The 13,950-nt window shown below is 43.2% G+C and overlaps 1 protein-coding gene across 3 annotated transcripts in view; it reads left to right on the forward strand.

Moving 5' to 3' along the window:
- Ptpro (protein tyrosine phosphatase, receptor type O) overlaps nucleotides 1–8,386 on the forward strand; it is a 265,902-nt gene extending 257,516 nt beyond the window's left edge. For all 3 annotated transcript variants that reach the window (XM_023709537.1, XM_004626095.2, XM_023709538.1), the window contains 2 exons: nucleotides 5,196–5,316; nucleotides 6,705–8,386. In XM_023709537.1, coding sequence (XP_023565305.1) covers nucleotides 5,196–5,300 — 105 coding nt within the window. In that variant the 3' untranslated portion in view covers nucleotides 5,301–5,316; nucleotides 6,705–8,386. The remainder of the gene's footprint in view (nucleotides 1–5,195; nucleotides 5,317–6,704) is intronic.
- Nucleotides 8,387–13,950: the final 5,564 nt, after the last annotated feature.

Genomic DNA, 13,950 nt, shown 5'->3' on the forward strand with positions numbered 1-13,950 from the left:
GTCTATTCTCTTTTGGCTTTTCCCAACTTCAGAATCTTAGTCCCTTTTTTAAAAAGACTACCTTCTCACAGCTACTCCCCTTCATATTTTGAACTTCAAATATTGTAAGTGGGGGCCGGGGAGATGGCTCAGTGGAATAAATGCTTCCCTAGCAAGCGCAAGGGCCTGAGTTCAATCCCTGGTTCTACAAAAAAAAAATTGCAAGTGCGTGAATTTTGCAAAATAATCCAATACAGTCCAACCTATTCCATATTATGTCTAAGGCATTTGATTTTCAGACAGATTGTGAGGTTCAGTTCAACTGCCTGTTATAGGGTAATAATATCATTAAGCTTCTCTTCTGGAGGGCTAACAACTTAAGTTTGCAGACCAAAACATTACAGAAAAAGAAGGGTACAAGGATAGCAAATATTTTGACCTAGCCCTTCGAGGTCAATGAGGACTCAGGAAATAAGAGAACCTGCACTGTAACATCCTGTAACTGAGTGGTGTCCCAAATTTTCTGTTCAAGGGGATTATGGGGCCACAGAAGAAAGTGATTGACCATATATAGTGGGCCTAAGGAGAGTCACCTAGAGAGAAAACATCATCCCAGACTTTTCTCCTGTTTTCTTGGTTCCACCCCACAAGGCTGCCACAGCCATTCCAGTCTGCGGACCTCTAGGCTACATCAAGATCACACCAGCTGGGAAGGTCACACAGGATTCTGTGGGTTCCTTGACACTTAGGAAACAAGTCATTAATTTCTTCCCACTCCTCTGGATTCCAGTTAGTCTGCATCTTGCTGCCTTCCAGTTTACTGCTGTGGACATATAAACACCTTCTCATCATGGGTTTACGGGGTCTGCTCTCCCGGAGAAGCCAGCATCTAGTGATTAAATACTGTTTTATTAATAAGTAGGCATTTGGGACTTTCACTTCTATAAATTTATATCCTAATATGTGATTAAACCTCCCCATTATGTACATTAATCTCCAAGCTTCAAAGGGTGAAAAGGCTTTTATGTGTCTTGGATTTGATAACTTGTGCGTCCCACTCACCTAATTTGTATCTCTTTTAACTCTGATGATAGTCTATTCTCTTTTGGCTTTTCCCAACTTCAGAATCTTAGTCCCTTTTTTAAAAAGACTACCTTCTCACAGCTACTCCCCTTCATATTTTGAACTCCGTTCATGTTTCTCTTCAGGTCTACAGAGCCAAGAAAGTATTCTATCTCTTCCCTTTATTGCCCCAAATTTCAGTGGTCTGCCTTCCTTGTTTGTGTCAATCTTTCAGGTTGACATATCCACAAAAAGCCTTTTTGAAGTTGGATCTCCCTTCCTGAAACTTTATAAGAGAATTCAAAGTCAGCAAAGTGGGGGGATGGACCAACAGAATGTTCTTCTCAGCTGTTCAGGATTGCAAAGATGTTTCCAGTTGTAGTTATTTATTTGTGTCTATTTTGTTAGTGATTAGGTCTTAAAATTGTCCATGTACCTTTATTTTTCATCACTTATCGACTCTCCATGGTTCAGCCTTTATTTTAAAGACAGGTTCATTTACCTAACACCTTAATTTATTGTCAGCCTATTCACATTCAAATCCCGTTGCCAGCTAATTTACTAAGTTAATAAGTAGCAGTGAGCAGTAAGTGATAAGAGGATAGATTCATGCTCCAGTTGGACTCTTTCTGTATATTATCTGAAAAGGTGGCCCCTTTTCAGACATGACTGAATCTAGAGTGTGTGACTGATTCCATGGTGCGATGGTAGGCTTAAGGATGCTAGGATTAAGGGTGCATGATTATATGAATTTGGAATTGCCATAGTCCCAGAAGCCTAGACACAATATAGGGGACAGGAAGAGGCTTTCTTGTCCCTCACTTGCTTGTTCTGCTACCTTCTGCCTGCCATGAACTGTTTCTCCCCTGCTTTGCCCCTCTGCCTTGGAGCCAGCTGACTCTAACCTGAAACCTCTACAAACTGTGGTAGCTAAACCTTTTCTCCTTTAACTTTGAGCGTTGGGTATTTAGTCTCGGCAATGAGAAAAGTATCTAACACTCCTTTCCTGCACTGTGCATCCTCTTAATCCTGCCTCAGTCTACAGATGATGGAAGTAACTGATTGGTCCGGCTCTGTCCCAGTACTTGTGCCCTTCATCGTCACCACAGGCTGTGTGCACCGAATGTGGACCTGCCCTGCACTACTTTCTCCTCGGGGCAGGCAAGAACATGGGCTCATACACACAGGGGAGCAATTACAAAGGGTGCAGACTGGAGAAAGCCTGGGTCTTAGCTTTACCCGCTGCTAATGTCCTCTCACTTCTCAGAGCTTCCATTTCTCCTCTCTAAAATGTGCATGCCAGTTCTCACAAATTGTTGTGAAGTACTCGTTACACGAAATACTAGCACCTCCACAAGTGCTTCAAAACTGTAAAAACACCACCTCTGGATGGCTGCCCCCTCTCTTGAGCTTTCTTTTACTTATACCAAATGTTTTGTTTGTTTTTCCTCTAATAGCCTCTACCAGAAGGTCTTTTAGGGCTCTGCCTTTGGCAAACTGTCTTCCCCACAGACAGCTTGGATTTCCTACGGACTCTTGGGAATGTGTACAAAAATAGTCTTTCACTTACTTTTCCTCTGAGCTTTTTTTTTTTTTTTAACATTTTTGACACAAGCTTCATCCACTGTGTGGTTGTAGAGTGAGGGCAGACCCAGTTGGGCTTCTTTATTCCCAATGTAGTCCTAGTGCCAGTAACAATGGAGCAACGTGGAAGGCTCACAAGGGTTGCTCAGTTACTGCTGAGATGCTTGCTAAAAAGACAAAGTAGGAAAGAGGCTGAAATGTTTGTTTTCGCCTTTGTATGAAGCTGCTGTGTAAAAACTTTCTTAAAATCCTTGGACACCTGGACAGGGTCTTATTTGGAAGTTATATCTAATGGTACTACTTACAGAGAAACTGGGAAATAAAGAAAAAGGAGAGAGGATATGACATTACCCTTGCATCATGATGCAGAACCCTTACTATTTTATTGATTTCATTCAAGTATAACTTTCATACAGTTGTATTCATAGGTATGTGACATATGAACACAATGTTGTGAATGTTATGTAAATATGTAAGTATATGTATGTGTATGTATTTATATATGCTAATTCTTACCTTAGTATCTGTGTATATATAGCAAATAGCCTAAAGCTTATAAATCTCACTTTAGCTGGGGAGATGGCTCAGTAGAATAAGCACTTGCTTGGCAAGTTCAAGGGCCTGAGTTCAATTCCCAGTTACACACACACACACACACACACACAAAATCTATTAGGACCAGCCAAATAGCTCAGCAGATTAAAGTGCCTGCAAGCAGGTGCAGGGACCAGGGGTTCAATCCCCAGGCCTGCCGTGCTGGCTCCATCCCTGGTGTGCACTGAGATGGCAATGGAGACTGGGCGTGGTGGCGCATGCCTATAATCCCAGATCTTGGGAGGCTGTAAACAGGCGGATCACTATGAGTCTGATCTAGTAGTGAGACCCTGAACACTATGTAGACCCTTCTCTAAAAATACACACACACACACATACACACACACACACACAAATAAATAAATCTCACTTTAAAGACAACTAATGTTTCATTTTCAACACACCATTGTTTACTTAAACCTCACTCCTTTTCATAGAACTTTAGATTGCAGCTTTCCATTTTTTACTGTTCTCTGTGTCTAGGTCATTTTTAGCACTTTTTAAAATATTTTTCCTTCACCAATAACATGCAATAAGGACTGCCTCAACAAACTCAAGTTATCATTGAATGTCATTTTTCCCTTTCTTCTTCACAGATGAAAAAGCGTTCATGCTTAGTATGTCTTTTAATATTTGCTCACTTTATTTCAAAGTCATTTAATGAGCACAAGCTAAGTGCTAGACACTGATAGCAGAAAGAAGGAGTCTGTCTTCAGGAATATTTGCTCTAGTGGTTGAAGGACTACACTTATTTTGTTTATTTGCATGGGATAATGATTTGTATGACTTTGGACAAAAATAAACTTACTAGTATTTTGCTATGATTAAAAAATATTTTCCATTCTAGTTCACCCTTGAGTTCATTCTATTTATGAATTTTTTCTTACACATGATAGTTGGAATTTTTTGTGATTTATTCTTTTGTTTTGAATTTTAGAAATGGCTCCCTTGAAGTAGCTAGAGAGGAATTCACCTATATTTTCCTCTGCATTATTATTTGCTTAATTTATGAAACTTCCTGAAATTCATTTCACTTTTTAAAAAATATTACTGAATTATGAATTAAATATTCATTGCCTTGACCATTATGTAGTCATGATCTAATGTATTTACTTCATCATGCTGTAGTGTGTGCTTGAAATTTGCTAAGAAAGTAGATCTTAAACGCTTTTGAGAAAGTGTCCTCAAAATCACAAAAGCAAAAAGTAATTGCATGAGGTGATGTATGTTGTCATGTCTCAGTTACTCTTCTCTCGTGGTGGGGACAAAAACCCAACACACAAAATGAAGGAAGGAAAGGTTTATTTAGCTCATACTTCCTGGAGGTTTCACTCCATACTCGGCTGGCTCCAAGGCAGGGCGGCACATGGCAGAGAGCAGCCTTTTATGGCTGTGGCAAAGAGCAAACAACAAAAGGAGGAGCAGCAGCAACAAGGCTACAGAGAGGAAGTCTGTCTCCCTTAAGCTGCATTCAGGCTACCTGCCCCAGGCTGGGTGTAGTACTCACACCCATAATCCCAGCAGCACTCACACCCATAATCCCAGTGGATCATGAGCTAATCACAAACTCTAGAAGTCCACCCCATGACCACATGAGGCTTTGGGGGGACAACTGGACACAAACCATAACAAGTCACGAGCTTCTTTCACAGTGCCATATCAGAACTCTACGTTGCACACCTTAAAAACCTATACTTAATATACTTCAATGAATTTGGAAAAAGACATTCCACTGAAAAACAACAAAAAAGTAGTGGTATTCTAAGCTTTATTAATAATAAAAGTTTCTTTACAGTTTGATTACCTTGGATCTTCTAGTTACAAAATTATCTCCATAAATAACGAAAATGGTTTCCTTTTAAACCAGCTCCTCATGATGAAAGCTGTCCCAGCATTCAAATATTTTGTCTTGGAATATATAGTACCTTCATGAAAGCTGGGGCTCTGACACTGATGGGTACCCTTTGTCCCTGTAGGAGCAGTACATTTTCATCCACCAGTGTGTGCAACTGATGTGGATGCGGAAGAAGCAGCAGTTCCGCATCAGTGACGTCATCTACGAGAACGTCAGCAAGTCCTAGTTATGGCCCTCGAGGAGTAAGTAGAGAAGAGTGTGTTAGAGGTGCTCTGCCTGGGAGCAGCAGGGTAGGGCATGGCATCATGGCCCAAAGGCTGATGCAGACTTTTGTACTGGCTCTGCCTTTGCTCTGGTCTCTCTAGGCGATGCTTGGCCACACAGAAATGATTGTGGGAGAGAAAAAAAAAAAATCCCATCGCAGATTTGTGAGCAGCCATGCACCTGGCTGGCTACGATGATCACAAGGCATCTGTTAGCTTTTCCACTGCTGTAACACAATACCTGAAACAAACAGCTTAAAAGGAGAAAAGATTTCGTTTAGTTCATGGTTTCAGCCTGTGGTGTGCCCGTGCATTTACAGGTCTGTGATGTCCCAGACAGGATCATGTGGCAGAGGAGAATCCCCAAACAAGGAAGGTCAGAAAGCAGAGAAAGAGAGAGAAGAAGGGGACAGCACCTCAATATGTCCTTCAAAAAGCATGTCCCCAGTGCCCATGTCCTCCAACAAGCCCACCTAAAGTTTCCACCACCCACCAATAATGCCACTGCCTGGGGACCACTCCTCCAACATATGAGATTCCAGGGCCCTTCTCAGGTCTAAACTACCACCAGCAGCTGCTGCAACTCACAATGATTTGATCTCCATTTCCTCTACCAGAGCCTTACAGCGTTCTGACATGGGATCTGTGCTTACACTAAGGGATATACTATCCTACTCTATGGTCCAAATATTTTGTGCAAACATTTTATTGATTAAAAGGATCATAAAGGATTACAGAGGAGACTCAAATTGCAGTAGACACTTGATATAGGTTGACAATGGTATGTCAGAACAGTGGAGTCTGAAAATGCTTTGATCTCACCCATTTGGGGATCATGGAGTCGAAAGTGAAAACTTCTAAAGCCCAGCGCTCCGATTTTGACTAAAAGATCAGATTTCAGAAATGTAAGTAGGCTTGACTGAGATACCAAACAAACTCAGCATTTAGCACCATAAACAGAAGAACCATTGACAGAGTTGGGAGGGTTAGTGTGTTGTGGGAACAGCAAGCTAGAATAGCAAATGTGAGTCAACAGCTGCTGCGAAGCGTCCGTATTGTGTGTCTGCAACCATCCATTTCACCTCTAAACCTATCAAAAAAGAGACAGAGCAGCAGGACTGAACAGGAATGGTAGAGGATAAGGGAGAAGAGACAAATCTGTAGGTAGAGAGGCATTCAGACTCAGAGGGGAGTCACACAGCTGAACAAGCATGGATAAATTCCCACCCACATGAAGGGTGAAGCTGATTGTAAGAAGAACTGCTGTTGCAGTGGGAGGGAGGGGGCAGAGACCTCAGACCACTGACACTCTCTCTCTCTCTCTCTCTCTCTCTCTCTCTCTCTCTCTCTCTCTCTCTCATTCACAGGAGAGGACATGATGTGCACTCATCCTCCCTTCCAGAATTTTGGGGGCCCTACTAGTCATTTTGGCTAAAACAAGCCCCTGCTTTGTAGTATGTGGCCAAGGAGATAACTTATCTCACAGAAGCACTTGGAAGACTTAGCCTTAAAGAGCCTACAGTGTCTTTTGGACTCTTTCACTTCTGAACATTTAATGGAGCAAATTCAACAGGACATCAGAAAGGTCAACATGCTCTGCAGAACTTCCTGCAGGCAGAAAGTAGCATTACTTTTGAAGAGTTTAGTTGGCCCTCTGCTGGTTGGGCTGCATTTTGATTTTGCTTTTTGTTTTAAGTGCAATAATTTTTGTACATGTGTGATTTTATCAGAAAGCTGAACTGTTTTCTGCCCACACCAATGATCACCCCCATAGCCCAGGAAGAAAGAAGCGTTGTTAGCAACAAATTGTATCTCATTATTTAAAAGAGGCACAGCCACACACGAAGAAAGTGATCATGTACCTCAAAGGAAAAGAACCAACCATATATCTGTGTCCCAACTGTGAGACTACTGGCTCAGAAATGGAGAGGGTGGATGGGGAGGAGAAAAGGGCTTTATCCACAGATCATCCACATACTTTTTCCTACTCCAGATGTGAAAAGCTGTACTTCAAAGTAGAGTAGAAAAACAAAAAGTATTTGTCTTAATTATTCTAGTTCTTGATGGTTTTCTTCCTTATTAACTGTTGCGTGTTTCTTCTGTGGCCCTTGGGGACTCAAGGTATTGCTCAAGTCTTTTTCAAGAAACCACATTTGGTTCAGAAGAGTTTCCAACCCGACCCTAAACCCTATTGCTGTCTAAGCAATCTCGGTGCCTAGAGTTTGCATCTCTTTTTCTGTTGTCCTGCCTCTGTGTGAGCGCGATTTCTCTGAGAATCTATAGGCTGTGACGAAGCACTTTTTCCTCCCGAAGAACTGGGAATTGATGAAGTTATGGCAAGAACTTCAGCATGCTGGGACAATTCTTCGGCTACTTTTGTGATATTGTCAAGCGGCGTCTCTATGGATTCCCACGGAGATCGCTTTTCGTTTTGTTTTCTTTTTCGGTTGTCAGTTTCATTTTTAACTTGTGTAAGTAGTAACATTCTATTCTTTGAATTTTGTATAACTACAGTACACGATTGTATCTTGTGGCATGAATACTGTCAAATGGATATTGATGGCGTTGTGGAGCCTGTGACTTTGTGCCACTTGCTGAGAAATCAGAGGTGGTGGTCGAGGACAACATTCGGAGCTGAAAGTAAACTCAAGCTGGCTGCTTCAGTGTGGCGATGTGGCTATCAGGAGCCTTCCTTCCTGTGTCGGCTGCCAGGAAGCTCTGGGCTTCTCTGTGTGTCTGATCGCTACCCCTTCCCCGGACACCCCTCCATCCCTGATCCCCCTCATGAAACCCCATATACAAGATCAGTTTCAAATTTCATCGGTGACCTCAGTGACGGTGAAGAATGCCAGATGCACAGCTCTGCACCCCACCGACTCGTGTCACTGAGAAGGCCTGGCCACGGCAGCCCTTGGCAGAGGTCCTCACGCGATCTAGCCAGCAAGGCTCAGTTTCGCCTTGCAGGGTGAAGGGCAGAGGAGGTCTGTGCTGTTCAGGTGAACAGCTTGGCCTCCTGGGGGATTGTCCATTTCTCCTCACCTCCTGGGTTCTCCATCTTGTCTCCCTGCTGCCACCTCCTCCTCCTCCTCCTCCTCCTCCTCTTCTCACCCTGCTCTTTTACCTCCCCTCTTGGCATTATCACAACACATAGCGCCATTCTCAGGAACAAACACAGTTAAAGAAAGGTGGCAAATGTTAAGGGTGACATTCTTAGGACAGGCCAGGGGAGGGGAGGTGGGGGGAGTATGGTGTGACAGGTGAGCAAGCTGATAAATGTTTCTAGCACCGCGACAAGGAAGCATGCAGACATTTTCTTGCCTGGATTGCCACGTCCCCTGAAACAAAGCACTTCATGAATATTTCATGTTTTCCTTGAGCACCTCAGCATGGTAGGGATCAAATAATGTCAGATCAGTTTTCCCAAAAGAAATAATGAAGAGTCCCAAGTTGAGACCCAAGACTCCCGGGTGCTACCACAGAAAGCTCAGAGAAGTGCTTTACCAGATCATTCTTCAGGTTCTCCGTGGCCACAGCTCCTCTCCCGGAAGCTCCTCAATCTGTAGAGGCAGGAAAGGCATCCAGCTAGCGGAAGGCTTGGCTTTAATCCTGATAATGACTTTGAAACTTACTTCTGCTGAGTTTCATTTAACAGGCTCTAGAATGATCTGCACAGAGCTCCATATTTTATAGGTATGAGAATCAGAAGTGAGGATTTACCCAAAGATACTGTATAGTATCTTATTTTCTTATGTCCCCTAAGGCTACACCAAACAGCTCTGTTTAACCCCAGCACCCAAATGGAGCATCCACCAGGAAAACTTTCAAGAACTCTGTATTATCATTTTTTTTTTTTTAACTTTGTGTACTTGGTACAGGGTCTCACTGCACAGGTCAGACTTGTAGTGATGCTCCTGTTTCAACCCTCTCAGTGCTGGGATTACTGGCATGTACTACCATGCCGGGTTTCAATGGCCGGCATGGTATGCAGTGCCAGGAATCAAACCTGGGTTCCTGCACTTGCCAGGCAGGCACTTAGACTGCTGAGCTCTCTCCCAGCCTCAGAAACTCTGTATTATTAGCTAAGCTAAAAAAAAATCATTTAAGTAGTGATTTGTGCTGAATGAACATGGAGGCTTTAGCACACACAGTTCACACAGAGCTAAAGGTTTTAGAATTGCAAAGTATTTACCTTTAAGTGCTACTGAGATCAAATTCATTGGCTGCAAAAGACAATTTATGCAGTTAGTTTAGAAACTGCCTCTATGGTCTAATTTATAAACTTAATAACACCAGTATATCTGTCACTACACAGTGTGTGATATTCTTTAATTGGAAAAAAAAAAGTGACAGCAGCATTTTGTGGATAGCCTCCTTTTTTTTTTTTTTTTTTTAATATGAGGTCTAAATTTTCCCACTGCCAAGAAAAGGTTGCCCCTCACATTTAAATTAGAAAAGTTACTGAACTGTCCTAATATTAGATTTCATAATGCCTCTCATTTTTTAAAAGTTGTCCCCTGTCCCCAAAAGGTTGGCATATCTCTCAAAGGGCTTGTGGCATCAACATGCAAAGGAAGAGCCTGAGGCTCTGGGTCTGGATTTTCTGCAGGCCACACGATACCTGCTCACTGGAGGATTGGCCCTTAGCCAAGGAGTTAGAATTACTGAGTCCAATTTGTAAGGGCCAAAATTCCCCCTGCTTTCTAGCAAGGAGGCCTTCCTCTGCACCTCAGGAAATGTCTGGTGCAATGTGCTTCAAATAACTGGCACACTTCCTAGATCACAGCCCTCTGAGCTGGCACTGGCACAAGAAAAGAATCTAGGAGCCATGCCCAGGACGGGATCTGACACTGGCTTTGGCCAAAGGTGTTAGAGAGCAGCGAAAACACACAACATACACAACTGCAACATACACAACTGCAAACTTTGACCCCTGATTTTCAACAGCCCAATTCAGACACAGGTAAAAGAAATTTCAGCCATGACAGTTCTGACCCCCTGGCCTTCCAGAACAGGAGGGCTTTTGTTTTCAGATTCAGCCAGAGTTTATCCCAGGCTTTATCTTGGTGGGCCACTTGATCAGAGAAGGAGTATAATGTTGAGTTCTGGGAGCTCCATTATAAGGGGCAGAGTACCACACAGAAGGCTGTCTGGACAGGATCACCAGAACTGCTAAGAATGTGGAAAGACAACAGGTTGTAGTAATAAAACCTGGGAAAACTGGGGCTGTTCAACTTGGAGTGAGGAGATTACTCTGTCATTCATTCAAGAGACGTTTAATGCTGTTCAAATCAATTAATCAATGGACAGAAGATATCTTGGACACTTGCAATAATGTTAGGTTCTATGATAAGCCCAGATGGAGCACTGCACTAGCCTTCTGAAATATGTTGAGAATTAGTTTCATTGTCTGTAGAAGGACTGCACAGAAAGTATCAGTCAAGTTGATTGCAACATGTTTGTTTGTTTGTTTGGTGGAACCAAGGATTGAACTCAGGTCCTTGCGCTTGCCAGGGAAGTGCTTATTCCACTGAGCCATCTCCCCGGCCCCCGCACATTTTTTTTGTTTTGTTTTGTTTTTTGGGTTTTTTTTTTATGTCTTAAAACCTTCTCACAATGTATCTTCCTACCTGGCATGCCTGCAAGTCAATATAATAAGATTTTTATTTTCAGTTTTTAGGATTGATTTTGCTGTTTATTTATTATTATTATTAGTAGTAGTAGTAGTATTGTTTTGGTACTCAGAATTGAACTCAGGCCCTTGCACTTGCTAGGCAGGCATTGTGCCACTGGGCTATATCCCTAGCAGTTTTTAGGATTGAACTCTGGGCCTTCACACTGAGCTGCATCCGTGACCCTCCTCGGCCTCCCCTCGCCCTCTCCTCCCCTTTGACCCTCCTTTCCCCCTCTCCCTCTCCTTCTGCTTCTTTACTTTGAGACAGTATCTCACTGAATTACACAGGCTAGGCTCAAACTCGTGATTCTGCTGCCTGACGGATAAGCTTCCTCCCCAGGAGCTTATATATCAGAAGATCAGATAAACATTGCTTTTGTCACCCAGGGCGACCCTGCCTGGAACAAGACTACCCTCCTGCTTGGAGAGAGTTACCGCTAGCCCTCTGGCTCAGAGGAGGGCTCTGAACAGTACACCTCCCCAGAAGATAGGAAGTTCTTTTCTCCTGGATGCTTCTACTATGAGGAGTCGCTGTCTCATGAGGCAGCCTAGCCCTTCATTTTTCAGAAACCATTTCCTCCTTTTGTTTATATGTGTAAGGATCCTACTAGCTTGAATGCATGAGGCTTGGAGCCCAAGTCCATTTCCCCGTGGGGGGGAAAAGCGGGCTGTGAGTGTGCTACTACCTGTGGCTGCACTGAAGAGAGGATCAGCCGCTCTCAGGCAGCAGAGATGGTGTTTACGATTATGAACAAAACATAGGATGACTTTACATTTTTAAAAATTTGCCACAGTAAAAAACATATTGCCAGGGTGGGGAGATAGCTCAGCGGTCTAAGTGCCCACTGGCAAGCGCAAGGACCTGAGTTCAATCCCCAGTACTGCATGCTGTGCTAGCCCTGAACCCGGGTGTGCCTTGCCTGCCCAGAAGCTGGGCCTAGTGACGCACGCCTGTAATCCCAGTTCTGGGGAGGCTGAGACAGGAGGATCACTGCAAGGCCGAACTGCTTAGTGAGACCCTTTATCAGAAGAATAAAAATAAAAATACAAAAAGAAAAATGCTATTAATCTGCCTTAAAATACTCACTTTAAACACTTTTCTCTTGTGCCATTGTCACAACTTTCTGAAGCTCTGCTGGGAGCCATCTGTTGTACGCGTCTTTAACAGGCATGATAAAAAATATGATGAATGCGGCTGCTGAGTACCATCTATTAGAAAAGCATGCTCAAAAACCCTGCCAGGGCAGGCGGGATAGCTCAGGGACTAAGAGCCTGCTTAGGAAAGCGCAACGGACCAGGGTTCGATCCCCAGTCTCGCATGCCGCACTGGCCCCGCCCCCAGGGTGCACCAAACCAGCAAACGAGTCCTGTAATCCCAGCACTGGGGAGGCTGAAAACAGGAGGATCACTACGAGTCCAAGCTGCGGAGTGAGTGAGACCCTGTACCAAATACATAAATAAAATTTTTTTTTAAAAAAAGACTTCTCAGAAAGATACTCGTGAGTGTCCTCCTCTACCCGACTCACAGCACTGTGCAGCTTGCGGCTCTTCCTGAAAGTCAAAATGACCATGAAACATAAACGTTCTAAATCAAGACATTAAGGAGTTATGGCAGAGCAATTAAAGACTTTTGGGGGTCAGGAAGATAGAGGACTTTTGGGAACTAGGGAGATAGTTCAGTACTGGCAAGCTCAGGGTCCTGAGTTCAATCCCCGGTACCACGAAAGAAAAGAAAAGAAAGAAAGAAAGAAAGAAAGAAAGAAAGAAAGAAAGAAAGAAAGAAAGAAAGAAAGAAAGAAAGAAAGGACTTTCAAAGCTGCTTCAGAAAGTAGCAAGAAAGATGGGATAGATGTGCTCAATGAAAGGAGGTATATTGTGAGGGGGATTCATGACAGTGTGTCCTTACTCTAATGCTGTTTTTAATTTAAACATTCATCTTATGTTCCTTTTCCTCTTTCTTTCTTTCTTTCTTTCTTTCTTTCTTTTTTCTTTTTTTAAGACACTGTCTTACTATGTAACGCAGGCTGGCCTTGAACTCACAGTGAACCACCTGCCTCAGCTTCTCAGGTGGGCACTGGGACATTAGTGTGTGCCACCACACCCAGTCCTCACATGTGTTTCAATCCCTTTTATACCTGGCTCTCCGGGGAGTCCTGGTAGTTTCTTTCCAATTGTACATTCTTTCTCTATACATTCCCTTTCTTCAAAATATCATCACAAAGCAAAAACACTCACTAACCAGGTACAAAAGCTTTTGTTTGGTTTTGTTTTGGATATATATATATATATATATATATATATATATATATATTTGGTACAGGCTCTCACTCTGCAGCTCAGACTCATAGTGATCCTCCCGTCTCGGACTCCCCAGTGCTGGGATTACAACAGAGCAGCACCACACCGGGTCTCGGTGGCTGACTCATCACGTCTGGGGGTGGGACTGGCACAGCATGCAGTACTGAGGATTGAACCCTGTCCCTGCGCTTGCCTAAGCAGGTGCTTAGTCTGATGGACTATTGCTCTGGCCCTAGCAAAGTTTAGAAAAATTATAGGAAAACTCATAGGAAGCACTGGGCTGTAAAGGAGCAGAAGCAGGGTTCCATCTCAGCTGCATCCAGCCCCGGTACTTTTTCCCCTGTACTTTATACTGTTTCTCATTTGTATTGATAAATTATAATAGAAGACAATTGATAACTTCATCTCTGGGTAATGTAGCTAATATAGAGAATGACCTTTCATTCTGAAAAATAGTACATTTCTAATCCTCTTGGTATCTCATGCCAGCCACCATGGCTGGGGCTTTGTGACAAAGTCCGTATTTCAAGCTTACATTCCAGTAGGGGAAGACAGAAGTGAAAGGCAAGGCAATACAGTGTCATAGACTCTACAATAGAACCACATAAAGCATCCGGCGTAGGTCCAAGAAAAGGACAGATCAT

Source organism: Octodon degus, unplaced genomic scaffold (assembly GCF_000260255.1).
Source record: "Octodon degus isolate 3935 unplaced genomic scaffold, OctDeg1.0 scaffold00012, whole genome shotgun sequence".
NCBI lineage: Eukaryota > Metazoa > Chordata > Mammalia > Rodentia > Octodontidae > Octodon > Octodon degus.